We start from the raw sequence: 15,549 nt of genomic DNA, 5'->3' as shown, positions 1-15,549 counted from the left end.
ATTTTTTATTTCTGGGGATTTGGGAGGCATCTAAGTCGTGCAACTCTCTACCTCCAATGGAAGAGCTGCCCTTGGTATTTAATGGTTTACATGCCCTGGCAGTGAAAAACAGTTTCTAAGTCGTTTTTCACTGTGGCTTGACTGGCTCTCCCATAAGTTACCATTGCTTTACACTAGTACACTTAATAATTGCTCAATCCAGTTTGGGAGTAGCTAGAATAATGGTTCAGTGACTCATTTTAGTGGTAATTTGAAATCCAACTTAATGTCATTTTCCTACTTAAAACTAAAATACTTTCCGGCTTGTGTTCAACTATCACCTGACCCCTGCAGTGAGATATGTATTCTTTCCTGACAGTGGCCAAAGGGTACCAGGTTTGGGGTGGGTCTGGGTGGAGGTGCCCAGACCCTTCATGAGCTTCAAAGGATGCCTACCTTGTCACTGGTAGATAAAGCACACACCTGGGCGTATCTCCCTTTCGTCTCTCTCGTTGGGTGGCACCAAACCCAGTGGGATGGGAGAAACTGACCAGAACTGGTTTAGGGGGCATACAATGGCTTGCCCTCCACCCACAGACTGGCACTGGGCATAAAAGTGGACTCCATAAACCTCTCTTCAGAACACCCTTGGACCTGAGAAGAATCAGAAGGACTGCCATGCTGCCTGATGAACCTGAAGGAAGTCTGAACCTGCTTGTATAGACCCCAGGATCCCAGAAGTGACTCCAAGGGTCAATTGGTTGGCTTCCTTTTTTGAGCTACATGGATGCATCAAGCTTCCAAGCTGCCAGAGGTCTTTTCCTGCTTTCCAGCTGACCAGTCCAGTGTGAACTGGACATGACCTGGTCCCCTGTGTTGGCATCTCTGAGAATGAGTCCAGACCCCAAAGTACGGTCCCCAGGATCCTGGACCTTTGGTTGTGACCAGAGTGAATTCCTCTCTGCATAACTGCAAACTTCACAAGATTCAACACCGAGCATCAGCATCTAACAGCAGCCGAATAATGGTTTAGCCAAGTATTGAGGCTGAATAGCACCTGATCCACAGATTCACCGGTGACACTGAGCAGCACCTACGAACTTTGACAACCTTCCTCAATGGTTTCACTCATATCGAGGGGAAGCAGCATCTGATCCACTGTGTCATTTATTTCTTTACAATATTCTTTATTTTTCAAAATTGGTTTGGGATGTTCCTTGAGCTGTGTTTTCACTTTATTACTTTTTGAGTGTTATATAAATACTATACACATTGCCTGCAAGTAAATCTGACTGCTTTGAGCCATGGTACCCAAGGGTGAAGCACAGGTTTATTTAGTAATTTTAGCGGTTCACTCTGACAAGGATTGTGATTATTATTTAAGGTGGGTTCTCACCCTCTCAATCAATACTTCAATTTCATACATGTACCATGCTTTCTAACTTTCTGTCAAGATGATTTCTTGCATTCTGAGTTCCAAATCTTCTGCTCTTACTTTCCTTTTGGCTACCCTGCTTTCTCCTTACCTTCTGAACAGTCACCAAATCCACCACACGCCCTCCTCGCTGTTACCAATTTTCTGTAAAATCATGCCTCCCCTCCCCTTTCCTTTCTTTGCTTTCTCATGTTCCATCTTTCTTCCCTTTTCTCCATTCCTGCTCGGTGATTTGAGGTGACTGTATGGTGGCAAGCATTGCTATACAAAATGTCTGATACGGCATAATTAAGAGAGTAATAACAATTCAGGATAAAGAGGAGCACAGGATAAACACATAAAGAAAAAGTAAGTAAGGGTATTTAAGTGGAATGGTTTCCTTCAGCATAAAGCAATTCCACATCCACCTACCCGATAATGGGATGCAGGACCGTCTGCAGGCTCGTCTGCATTGTCATGTTAAAGGTGCACGAGAAGCCGATCTGCAGGGTGCTGCTGATTACAAGGCCACTTGGAGTGTCCGAAGGAACGAAGAGGACGTTTGAGAAGACCAGTTTCTTATCAACTGTATTTATCTGTAACAGAAATTATAGTCACGGTTAAAAACAGAGAAATTAAAAATGAATGTTGTGAAAAGATCTACTCCTCATTCTATTTGCATAGCACAAAAATCGCAGTGCGTCATACAAAAATACATTTATAGAAATCACCTCAATGAACGACCTTTACGAAAATACACAACAGCAGCTAGTAGGGAAGAGTACGCGAGCCGGGAGCGTCAGGCAAGAAAATCCAGGCTTTAAGAATATTAGAGTAGATTAAATTCACAGCCATGAATATTTACCTTAACAGTGTAATTTAAAAAATGCCAAATCCTCACATTTTACCAAGTGTCAAAGGAGGGCAAGAGTTCCTGTTTTGCTTTTAGGGAGAATGCAGTGTTCCTCTGCTGGTAGGGCTCTTAGCGGCTATTAATTATTTATAGCTTTGCCACAAGAACCAGGTAAATGTCCTTCTATTTGAAACCCTTGTTATGCTGCAGCATGTATGGCAGTCCTGTTGTCTGCAATAACAGGCCCTCGTTCTGGGTATTTGTAATGTGTAATGTAATGTAATGTAATGTAATGTGTTGGACTTGTAAAGCGCACAGCTGCCCGTAAGCGTCCCGGCGCTGGAGACAGCTGGGGAACCCGTCCTGGCTTTCCCTGTGAGATGGTCCCTTCTGGGTATCTCCAAGGTGAAACCAGGCATCCCCGGCGTCTGTGGGGGGCCGTTGTAGAGATCAGGCAAGCTTAATACCCAGAGTTGCCGAGTGTGATCCCTGGTTAGAGTAGGCACCGAGGCGAGAATTGTCGAGTCCGCTGACCCTGGTCCACGACCCTGCCGCGTCGGGAATTGAACCCTGGTCCCGGGCCGTTCTCTGCTGCCGGGTCTGCCGCCTCTAACTAGTGAACCACTCCACATTTTAAAGGTGTAAACCATTCTTCATTGATTGGTGACTTTTTGTATGTAATGGTGGGGATCAGTTAGTGGGTGATTGGGGTAATGAGAGGGAGCATGGACCAAAAGTGAGTGACTGGCTGCATGGATAATGCTGGGTGAGTGAGTTTCTAGATAGATTAATGGCATAATTGGTGAGTGCATAGATTGACACAAACATGTTCCAGCAATTTTACTGGCTGTGGCCTCAAAAAGCAGTTGTAACAGTTTAAACACAATGACAATTATCAATATGTCAATACGATCATTACACTAGGGCTGACGCAGTTGTGCTCATAATGTAACGATACACCAACATCATATTGATACATTCTGTCATTAGATAGATAGATAGATAGATAGATAGATAGATAGATAGATAGATAGATAGATAGATAGATAGATAGATAGATAGATAGATAGATAGATAGATAGATAGATAGATAGATAGATAGATAGTAAGTAAACCATTACATACCATCACATAGACATCAGCAAACAGCTCCAGGCACTCATGATGTTTACAAAAAAGAAGATTTGGAAAGTGGGATTTGTGGATGTATTTAAATAACTGCATAGGATATTTGGGCCAAAGGAGGAGTCCAAGTAGAAGGAACTGGTATTGGCATGGAAAATGAAGGAACTGGTTACCATCAATAACTGGACATCAGTTTAGGCATGATGCAAACACTTTCAGCAGGCCCTGTTACAGAAACCCCTGTTAATGACCAACATGCACCCTAATTTGGGCCTTTCCCATGCACCGGTGGAATGCCTAGGAAAAGGCTGATATTGACCCAGCAACCCACACACTGTGTGTAACGCTGGCACTATTGTGCTTTAAGCCATTGGTAGCTGGATGGCAGTGACAGCTGGGAAGTGAAAAAGGGCCATAAGGCAGCGTGAGAAAGGGCTGCTAGGCAAGTAAAAAGTGACTGATTAGGGGTTGTGTTAGCAAGTGATCATGTTCATAGGTCTTTGAGATTTTGGAGAAGGGTTTCAGGAATTACAGATGAAATTACAGTAGTGCCAGGGAAGGAAGTTGGGCAGTGAATTCAAAATCCACAAACAATAAAACTTAGGAGTTCAGAGACAAACTGTCAAGCACATTAAGAAGGGCAGATGATTGGCCTATTTTGATTATTAACTATTAGACACCTCTATTATTTTCCTTTTGGGTGTGCTCCCTCTGAAAGCTTCAGCTCTGTTTTGGTTGACACGCTAATTACCTTCAGAGGAATCATGTTGAGTTAAAGATGTCATCCCTAACACATTGATGATGAGTTAAGGGTAATGGAGTTGCATAGTCAGGAGACAGAATTCGCAAATACAAAAAAAAGTCATTATTTCATTTCTGCTGGTTCACCCATATTTTAATTTTAAAACTAAATTTGTGGGTTTAAACCTCAACAGTTGGTTGTAGATAAAGCACTTACTAGGCTGCTGGCAAAATAGCAAAAAGTATTTACTGTTTGGCTGGTGGCCTTGCTATAAGAATAAAAATGTCATCACTCACCTGGTGGGTAGCTAAATAGCACACTTGTTCATTAGTCATGGAAATAGCTTATATTTTGTGTTATTATGCCATATGCAGATTTCAACAGGCACTTATTACCAGAGAGAACGGCAAATCAGAAATGAAGACAATGGGCATCCATCATCTTTTGCAAGTTACTGTCCTGGTGTATTATTATTTCATTCGCAAAAAGTCTTTGCACACTACACACAGACGATTGCAAATGGAATAGCATTTTGCAAACTATTAGGTCAGTTCACAAAATACAGAACTGCACTTGGGCTGCAGAATGACCTGCATATCTATATTCATTAGATATGTGGCAATTTGCAATCGTCTACAATTGCCTGTAATCACAGGATGCTGGTCTGCAAAAGACAGCACACAACCAAAGGTGCGGCAAGTTCAGAGCAATCACTCGAATGGTGTATTTGCTTAAAATATGCGACCCAGTAATCAACACCAATGTTATCCCATATGTGATTAGTGTCTGTATTAGCCCGCATTATGTGATTGACTATCTCCCCCAAAAGAACGGAATTGCCTGTGCTACATGCCAAAATCAATGTGCCCCAAACCTCCTCCTTGAGTTCAGCTTTCCTGCTATGAATAGCTGACTTATATGTCCTCCTACATGCAGTGATCTCTACTGGGCCTTAGAGTTAGGCTTTCACAGCCCACATTACATGTGTGCTAGCTTCCCTACTATTCTTTCTGAATAAGGGAGAAGCTGAATGTTTAGAGGGTGAACAGGCTTCATCAAGGTAGCCTTGATGAGGGACCTCAGGAGGTTAAAATCATGGTTACTACAGACAGAAGAGTAGGATAGTTGCAAACAGTTAAACATATTTCCCAGGTGTGCTACACAAAGCCAACACATAATATCACACATATCAGCATACTCACAGGCTAGTCTTAACCCATCATGGCTTGGCAGAAGATGGGACCCCGCTAGGGCAAAATCACGCACTCCAGGTTTAGGGCAGAACAATGTGACAACAAAAGTATTATGACAGCTGAAAGGCTGGAAATAACATTGCGATCACCCCCTCGGTAATGTATACACCTGCTGACAAAATATAATCAATAACAGAGGATCCAATACAGCCTACAAAGGTGGAAGCAGATAAACAGTGAGGAGCAGCCCAGTCAAATACATTGCACGGATCAGACCTGGCCAGAAAAAGTAGGAGCTGCTGGCCACTGTTGTCACAGGGTTGGGTTACAATGTTCAGGGAAGTTATGTTCAGGAGAGTGGGGTCAAGGTCAAACCCTTCACCGACCCTGCATCCACTTTAGCATAAAAGTCCCCGGTCAAAATATTAGGAACACCACCATCTTGGGAGACGTGACTTGATTCCAGATCACTAATGAAATCGAAAAGAGCAGTAACATTTGGATTATGCCAAGCAGAGAAATTATCATTATAAAAGTGAACTAGCACAAATTTAAAAAACTTTGACCACTCAACCAAAAAAGCTTGAAAGAGCATACTGTGCATAAATATTGGGACAATATTACACTCAAAGAAGACTTTGAACCATACAGCGAGCCCCGCCTGCGCCCTGCCCTGTCCATCCCCAATGAGGCAGCAGGAACTGAATAATGTTGTATCTTGATATGGTGCCTTAGCAACATGCTCTGCATTCTTTCCTTGGCAACCAGGATGTAGGAGTTCTGGAGCATGCCAGGGGAAAGGAGAGCTGGCAGTTGCTGAGAGAGGATGTGTCTTCCTACAAATAACCTGTCTGTACCTCTTAAAAGTGGCGACGAGGATGGGATGCAATTCTTATTGAGGACAGGCTGAGCAGCAGATGTGCAAGTTATCACCCCTAGACAAGTGATAGATGATTAAACTGTCGGATAAAGTCTTTCCCTACTGTGTCGTTGTTAATGTGGTGATGGGGTCAGGGCCTTGGCACTTGGGGCATTGGGATAAAATGACTGGACAGACACTCTGGGATCGGGTTGCCGGGAAGACCACGAGCGATCTTCCCCGGGGTTTATTATACCCTCGGGGCGTGCCCGCCCTGAGGGGTGGAGTGGATGCATGGATGTTGATACATTGTAGGGTAGAGCCCGCCTGGCTCTCTACATCCCTCCTTCATTTCAGTCTGCTTCATCACCAGTTCTTGGTCTTCAGGGGGAGGTACACACAAAGTCCCGTAACTTGTGGCTTGGGCCAGGGTTTGGCCGAAGGTTGTATCTTTGGCTTCGGCCCTTTGGTGATTGAGTGTCCCCAGCCGGGGACACCTCTTCTTGCGCTCCGCAGGTCGGGGAAATGTCGGCCAATGCGCCCGGCAACGGCAATGGATCTTGGTTTCTCCTCTGGTCTTCGACCGACATTGGATCATCAGATCCTCTCACCGATGACGAGGCTGTTGGAGACAGACCGGCTTGTCGTGGCCCGACCTCTTCTTCCTCGCCCTGGTCATCTGTTCCTCCCCTTGCTGGTTTAAAGCATGACACATTTCGCGTGACTCTTTGTTCGCCTTTCTTGACGGTCACCATGGTTCCTTTGATCCTTTCAACGGTCCACAAGTCTGGTTCATAGGGGGTCCTATACTTCCATCCGGGGTGTCGGTCATGGACCACTACGGTGTCACCTTCCTGTAGATTTGATGTCTTCGCACGTCTGGCCGCACTGGCCTTCTGGTTAGTTACATCTCTTCTGGACTGAATGGCATCCCCATCTCGCTCAGGTGGTGTCCAAGTGCTTGCGGACGGGATGATGTCCCTGGGGGCCCTTTTGAACAGTAAATGGGCCGGGGCACACTTGGTTGTGCTGTGGGGCGTTTGTCGGTAGGCTCCCAGGAACCGGTCTAGAGCTGATTCCGGATCTTCTCCTTGACTTACGGCAATCCTCAGGGCTCTATTAATAGTCCTCATAAGTCTCTCCACCTCTCCATTGGCCTGCGGCCACGAGGGGGTGATTTTCCGATGCTTGATTTGGAGGGCGTCCAAGTAGGCTTGGAAGTCTCGGCCTTGAAAGGGAGGACCGTTGTCCGTTTTAATTTCCACCGGCAATCCCATGGTCGCGAAGATCTTGTCTAGATTCCGTTTAACATGGGGAAAAGCCGTGGAGGGGATCACCTCCACCACCGGGAACTTGGAGAAAGAGTCCACTAGAACCAGGGTATGGCGACCATCCGGGAAACTCCCGAAGTCCAGGCTTAGGTTGGTCCAGGGCAGCGTCGGGGAGGGCTCCGTTATAACGGGGGCCGGGGCGGGATCTCCTCCGGTGATTAGACACGCGTGGCAGGCCCTCACCATCTCTTCTACTTTGAGGTCCATCGCCGGGAACCAGACTCGGCATCGCAGCCTGGCCTTTGTTTTGGCCATTCCCTGATGCCCAACGTGAGCGAGGGACAGAATCCTGGGATGGAGGTTTTCCGGTATCACTATTAGATGCCCTCGTAGAACCACATCTTCATCCCCGATGCTCAGTTCATTCTTGATCTGCCATATCTGCTGGCGGGCATGACTGACTTCCGGCCTGAGCCCATGTATTCCATCCAGGAAATGTGCCCATTGGTTTCCCCTGAGCGCGTGCTTGACTCGGCATAGTGTTTCGTCTCTTTCCGTTGCTTCCCCAATTTCTTTCAGAGTCATTGTCTCTGGACACGCGTTTTCTGAGATCAAGCGCACAAAAGCGTCTGCTTCTTGACTTTCCTCAAGTCTAGTGGCTGGTTTGGTGCAGTCCGGGTGTCTTGACAGATAGTCCGCCGGGTTGTTGACCCCCGGGCGGAAGATGACTTTGAAGTTATAGCCCTGTAGCTGGACGGCCCACCTCTCGATCCTTGGAGGGGCCAGCCTCGCTGATCCTGCAAAGAGGGGCACAAGGGGCTTGTGGTCCGTTATCACCCGGAATTCCTGGCCGCATAGGTACAAGTGAAAATGTTGACACGCCCATTTGATGGCCAGGGCTTCTCTTTCGATCTGTGCATAGCGGGTCTCGGTGTCCGATAGAGCCTTGCTGGCGTACGCCACCGGTTTCCAGACATCAGCTCCGTATTCTTGAAGGAGCACCGCTCCCAGGCCCACCGGGCTCGCGTCGACCACTAGTTCAGTCTTCCTCTTTGGCTGGAAATACGCCATCACAGTGGTGTCCAGGAGGCTGTTCTTGATAGCTTGGAATGCCACGTTCGCCGCCACGGTCCAGTCCCACTTTTGATCATGGCGGGTGAGTAGCCTCAGTGGCTCGGCCAGGTCTGCAAGGTTGGGGATGAACCTCCCGCAATACGTTGCCATCCCGAGGAAACTCCTGACTTCTGTGGGGTTTTGCGGGGTGCTGGCAGCCCGGATGGCTTCGGCCTTCCTGGGGTCAACCTTCAGGCCTTCTCGGGTGAAGATGTAGCCGAAGAAGTCCACCGAGTCCTGGTAGAAAGCACATTTGGATTTGTGGAGTGTCAGGCCTTGTTCTGATAGCCTTTTGAGGGTCGCTCTCAGGTGTACGTGGTGTTCTTCAAGCGATCCAGAGTACACCAGGATGTCGTCACTCAAGTTGATGACCCCACTCAGTCCGGATAGCACCTCTCTGATCGCATTCTGAAATACTTCGGCTGCCGAGGACACTCCGAAGCTTAGTCGTTTATACCTCCTTAGCCCGACGTGTGTGGAGAAGGTCGTAATGTAGCGGCTGTCTGGCTCAAGCTCCAGCTGGTGGTAACCTGCGTTTAAATCGAGTTTGGAGAACCATTTGGCACCGTTGAGGTCCGCTATGATGTCATCCATGGTAGGGGTGATATGCCTTTCCCTCCTCACCGCTACATTTGGCAGACGCATGTCCACACACAGCCGTATCGCTCCAGGTTGCTTGGGCTTGGGCGCCACGACGAGTGGAGAGACCCACGGTGTGGGCCCGGTCACCTTCTCGATTACACCGAGTTCTTCAAGCTTCCTCAGCTCCTCCTCCACCTGCGGCCGCAGGTTGAACGGGACACGCCGGTGCCTTAGAGCTGTCGGTCGCACAGACTTGTCTATGTGTAGTTTGAACTTCTTGTTCTTGAGTTTCCCTAGTCCTCGGAACAGTTCTGGAAACTCCTCCATCAAGAACTCTGCATGTGATTGGTGCACCTGATTAGCGAAAAAAACTAATCCGAGGTCCTCGGCGGTGTGGCAGCTTAGTAGCGTGCCTTTCTTTCCTTCCGTGACGTGGAACTTAGCTACCGTGGAGTATTCCCCTTGTCTGATTGTTGTCGTGATCACTCCGCGCAGCGGCATGGGCTCCGTTCCTCCATAAGTGTATATTCTCGCTTGGGACGGTACCAGTTCGGGCCTCGGCATCATTTGGTTGTACTGCTCCGAGTCCATAACATTTACGGATGCCCCCGTGTCTATGAGTGCTTGTACTGTCGTGCCATCCACCTTGACTGAACACATCGGTGGGGGTCTTCTCCTCGTGGACGCTGCGGATGCTCTGCCCACGTATGAGACGACGTAGACTTCGTCGTCTTCATCATCCTCGTACCACTGAGGCCGTTCTTGAGCATGGCTGTCTGGTGGCGGGTTGGCATCTTCTTCAAGTGACATATGATGCACTCTCCTCTGTATGTTTCTCGGCCTTGACCCTGCTGGCCTGTATTTTCCGCCTCGGCATACCTTCGCGAAGTGGTTCATCCTGCCGCATTTGGAGCACGTGCGCCCTTTTGCTGCACACGCTGCGGTGGCGGAGTGGACCTCCCCACAGTACCCGCACAGATTCCTTGTCGTAGGCACCTGATGCGGCCGACTCGCCGCAGGTTTCCGGTGGATTGCTTCCACTCTCTCCGTTTTGATCTGCACTGGTTTGGTTTGTGCGGGGGTAGCTACCGGGGTGTATAGCGCCGCCTCCATCTCTTCAGCCCTCACGTCTGACAGCTCATGCGACCTTGCGAGGATCAGGATCTCATCGAGCGAAATCCCTGGTTGGCGCAGGATTAGTTTCCTGAGCAGCTTAGAACGGCACCCCACAATGATTTGATCCCGAATTTCCTCACGCGGGTCTGTGAACGGGCAGGTGTTCGCCAGCCGGCGTAGCCGTGCGTAGAACATGTCTACCGACTCGGAGCCCGTTTGCCACGCCCGTTTGAATTTAAACTTTTCGAAATCATTGTTTAGCTGGGGGTCAAAGTGTTTGTTTAGCGCGGCCACCGCGGCCTCGTAGTCGCCGTCACCTCCTGTGTTGGGGAGCGTCTCAAAAAGCTCGTCTATCTCTGCTCCACCATATAGGATCAAAAGGGACCTCTTGACCTCGCCATCTGTCTCCCTGGTGCCCTTGAAATAATGATTCAGCCTGCGAACCCACGCCTTCCATCTCACCGCCGCAGTGGCCGGGTCAGACGCTTCACTGAACGGCGGCAACGGCGCCGCTCCTGCATGGGTATGATGGCCAGTCTGCGGGCCTGGTGTTGCGGCTGGGGCCTGTGCTGGGATGGGTCCTGCTTGGACAGGTGGTGGAGGCTGTGCAGCCTGTGCTGGTGCCTCATCCTGCAACACTGGGGCTCCCTCGTTCTGGGACATGGTGCGTCCTTTATTTATTTCCAATTATGTAATTACTTATTTATTTATTTATTTTTTTCTTTTAATACCAGTATGCTGATAGGAGCTTTATTTGTAAATTGCGACACCCATTGGGGCTCAGTGTACACCTTGTGAGGGAGTTGACAAGCACGGTCGCGCTCCTCGCGCCTTTCCTCAGACAAAGTCACGTGTAGATGGTGGCGCGTGCAGTACCACTGGCAGCCACTGGGGGCCGCCACGCGCACGATCTCGCTCTTCGCGCTCTCCGCGCTGGGCCCAGGGCAGCTGACAGGAAGAGAGACTCCAGAGGAGAGCGTTGCCTGAGGGAGAGGCTCAGGAGTCTGTTGAGCGTCGCCTGACGCACTTAACACAGCATGAAGCACATGAGGCGGGAGAGCGTCGCCTGAGGGAGAGACTCCTGAGGGAGCTTGGCGAGCGTCGTCTGACGCACTCACTGGAGCGAGGTGCGCATGAGGCGGGAGAGCGTCGCCTGACGCACTCACAGGTGCGAGGTGTCCAAGAGGCGGGTCGGAGGCGTGACGCGGAGCCTCACCGACCTCAGCAGCCGGATTCTCGGTCCGGCGTATGCCTCGACACAGGCAGCCGTCGCCCGGACAACCAACAAGGTAACCAAGAGGCGCTCGCAGGGGGGGCAATGATCGCGCACTCACCCTGGGCGCTCCGCGGTCCCGGCCCTGCCAGCTGAAAGCGCTTCCGACGGGAAGGCGCGTGGGCAGGCCGCGGACCGGAGCAGAGCGGGAGCGGGCTCCGTGATGAGACGCCACTCCTAGTCGTATCCAGCACGCGCAGGGCAGTCCGGCCTCGTCGCCAATGTGGTGATGGGGTCAGGGCCTTGGCACTTGGGGCATTGGGATAAAATGACTGGACAGACACTCTGGGATCGGGTTGCCGGGAAGACCACGAGCGATCTTCCCCGGGGTTTATTATACCCTCGGGGCGTGCCCGCCCTGAGGGGTGGAGTGGATGCATGGATGTTGATACATTGTAGGGTAGAGCCCGCCTGGCTCTCTACAGTTACTACGTTGTTGAAGACATCCTGCTTGGAAAAACAAGAGAGGAGACTGGAAGTATACTGTTATTAAAATCTTCTCAGTGTTGTTACCTGTTCCATAAATCTCAGGTAAGAATCATATTGTGTGTGAAGCTTAGAGCTGTTTGGCTTAACCGCTCTGTGTATTCAGGGACTGGATTCTGTGTGAAACCTAGCACTGTCTGCATTGCGCTGTGAGTTCATAGACAGGATAGCATTGCACGGTGTGTCATAATTGCTGAAGTCGCTTTGGAGGGCCTGGGGACTGAGTGGAAGGTCACGTTTAATATTCGGGTCAGATTCGATCTTTGATGCTGTGGGACTGCTCGATAACGGACTGTTACGAGCGGGAGCTCTATTTCCGGATTCAAGTCATGTTTGATCTTTGGCGTTGTGTGAGAGCTGACTGGCCGACCGTTAAGAACGGGAGCTCTATTCCTGGACACTAGTACCAACATTGTTATTAGATTGCCTTACGGGTTGCTGCTCGTGGTGTTCTGTTCTTCATCCTTGCTTCACGCATCATCAAGGTGTTCTACAAAGGAACTCTGAGAATTGCTGCACGTCACAAGAGCGCAGTGCAGTGTGGAACTGCATCGTTTTGTGACGTGGAACGTAATTGACCCTGACAAGGAACGACGTTTGGTTGTCATAACAACCGGACAAGACTACAACGTAATCACAAGAAAGATATCAACAAATTAAGAGAGATATTGCAGTTAAGAATGAACTGTCGGCCGGCACATATGAAATTATATTAAAGGAGCAACATAAGATTATTACTGATCCCTCTCTCTGGAATACGTTGACTATGTTAATTTTGTTAGCTTCTTGTTTTTAGTAATATATTTTTTCAGATACCTCAAGCCCAGTAACTGAATGTCCTACTATAGTTATTGTCAATATTAACCATTTCACTGGTTATTTTATGAGTGGAACACTACCTTGAAATATAATTATTTCTACAGATCAGTAACACCGTTAATATAGATTAATATTACAAATAATAATTTTCCCGAGAAGCATCCCTTAAGTTTGCAGTCAAGTAGCACTGTCAGCATAGACATGTCACCTATCACTGCTCCGCCCAAGTTTTTGCAAAATCCTGGGGGACCCACCTTACCTTGGGAAGACTTGATAGAGTCATTCGAAATAGATTTAGAGGCCATTAGTGGAGAGGATTTTGTAGCTTCCCGGAAGGTGGCATTACTTAAACATAATTTAGGAATAGAAGGTAGGAAGGTATTGATAAGAAACAGATAATTATTAAAGAGAATACCAGCAAAAATGAGAATAAGGAAAAAGGTGAAGAAGGGAGTAAAAAAGAAGATGTATGTCTACAGTATGGTGAGGTCATTTACAGTGATGAATATGTTGAGGTAATTAAAGCACTAGAAGAGAACTACGGTAAATAAGTTAGTATCATTGTAGAAAGATATAAGTTTTTCTCGAGATCCCAATTACCTGGGAATCTGTCGAGCAATACATTTCTATTTTGAGAACCCTTGCTTCCACTTGCAAATTTAGAGAGCTACACGAGGAGATTATAAGAGACCAATTCATAAATAGAACGAACAATACTAACATTCAAGAAGGATTACTAGAGATGAAAGACCCTTCCTTGCAGAAAACCATTCAAGTGGCAAGACGGATAGAGAACACTTCTAAGTATGACAACGAACTAAGCTTGGAAATGACCAGTGCTACTAAAGTGTGAGCCTTAGAGAAAACTCCTCTAAAAAAAAAAGAAAGTAATATCAAAACCACTATCCCCAAAAACAACAGAGTATGTTACAGATGTGGTAGTACTAAACACACTGCTGATTCAGACAAATGTTTTGCAGTTAGGGAGAAATGTCATAAATGTAAAAAGATTCATCACTTAGTACACATGTGTAAGGCTGGATCATTACCCATCCCAAAATGGAAACGCTCTGGGAATGTTATTAGAGAGAATTCTGAAGATGATAATTCTGACAATGATGGGGAGGTTGAAGTCATGGTTATTTGTGACAATGTTATCAATTATGTATCAGAATGCTACAACCCACCCAAATGTGACTTTAGTATCAATGGAACCAAAATAATGGTTTCGGCAGACTCTTGCTCCCCCTACACCATAATAGATAAAACACGTTGGAAAAGGTAGGATGTCATCAGTTGAATGTGCCAGATGTTGAACCTGTGTGATATTGTGGTATTAAACTTCCACTATTAGGTTTTTTCAAATGCACGTTGTCTCACAAGGGTAAAGCAGCTACGAGCAAAGTATATGTAGTGGAAAAAGGGAGAGCATTGTTGGGTTGGTGTGAACAAAAAATGTTGGGCATTACATTGGACCCTAATCATCCTCAACAAGTCTTGGTCACTGAAGATATTGAGAAAAGCAAATGGAGCATCAAATTTCCAAAACTGAAGAAAAATTGGGTTGTTTAGTAAAATTTGAACACCGCATTGTGTTAAAGCCCATTACCTCACATTACCGAAATGGTGTTCTCTGTAACTGATGCTACCTACTTTTCACTGATTGACCTGTTCAGTGCTTACCATCAAATCAAACTGTTTCCCTTTTTAAGGCACCTCACCTCATTTATCACACCCGAAGGAGCCTTCCAGTTTATTAGAATGCCTTTTGGTTTGGCATCCGCCTCGGTGGTTTTCCAAAGAGTAATGTGTAAGCTATTAGCGGGATTTCCGAAAGTGTTCGTTTTTCAAGTCGATGTGCTAGTGTTGGGAACCAATCGTGCTGAACACAATTCTTTACTGACACAAACACTAGATAAACTGCAAAATGCAGGTCATAGGGGTCCGTAGGGGTCAAAAAATTTACATTTGGTGTCAAGCAAATTGATTATTTAGGGCACACCTTATCTAGGGATGGAGTAAAACCCCCCCAAAAATTATTAGATGCTATCACTAATGCACCATCACCTTGTGACAAGGAGCAGTTGAGCGCATTCCTGGGTCTTGCGGAATTTTATTCCAAGTTTGTTCAGCATTTTGCTGACAAAGTCCATATTCTCAGAAAATTAATGAAAAAGGGGGTCAAGTTCGAGTGGACGGATGAATGCCAAAAAGTCTTTATTTCCATTAAAAAACAAATAGTCAAAGCAGTAGCCTTGAAGCTTTTAAATCCATCACTTCACAGCATAATTGTAGTGGATGCCAGTGCTTATGGTCTAGGAGCAGTGCTCATGCAAAAACATCTGGGACATGAATGTGTAGTAGCATTTTGCATCTTGCACCCTCTAGGGTGCAGAGGCCACTTATTCGGTCATTGAGAAAGAGGCACTTGCATGCTGGTGGGGAGTGAACTACTTCAAAACTTACATCTGGGGAACCCATTTTGAAATTAGGTCTGACCATAAACCACTCATAGAATTATTCACCACTAAGGGAGCAGCTAAAGCAACCCCCAGAATCGCCAAATGGTTATACAGGCTCCAAGGGTATGACTTCTCACTACAGTATGTTCCAGGCATTCACAATGTCAATGCTGATTGTCTATCCCGCTTACCATTTGAATGCAACGATGATGATGTCGACTCCAATGATGATTGTGTGGTAGCAAGTGTGACTGAGTCGCGT

General features: G+C 47.3%; 1 protein-coding gene across 1 annotated transcript in view; it reads right to left on the bottom strand.

Moving 5' to 3' along the window:
* The window catches only part of LOC144823826 (uromodulin-like), a 242,182-nt gene that overhangs the window by 42,432 nt on the left and 184,201 nt on the right, over positions 1–15,549 (bottom strand). The window contains exon 6 of the mRNA XM_078682687.1: positions 1,826–1,989. Coding sequence (XP_078538813.1) covers positions 1,826–1,989 — 164 coding nt within the window. The remainder of the gene's footprint in view (positions 1–1,825; positions 1,990–15,549) is intronic.

This window comes from Lissotriton helveticus, chromosome 3_1 (assembly GCF_964261635.1).
Source record: "Lissotriton helveticus chromosome 3_1, aLisHel1.1, whole genome shotgun sequence".
Taxonomy (NCBI): domain Eukaryota; kingdom Metazoa; phylum Chordata; class Amphibia; order Caudata; family Salamandridae; genus Lissotriton; species Lissotriton helveticus.
This window is presented reverse-complemented; position numbering and strand designations above follow the sequence as displayed.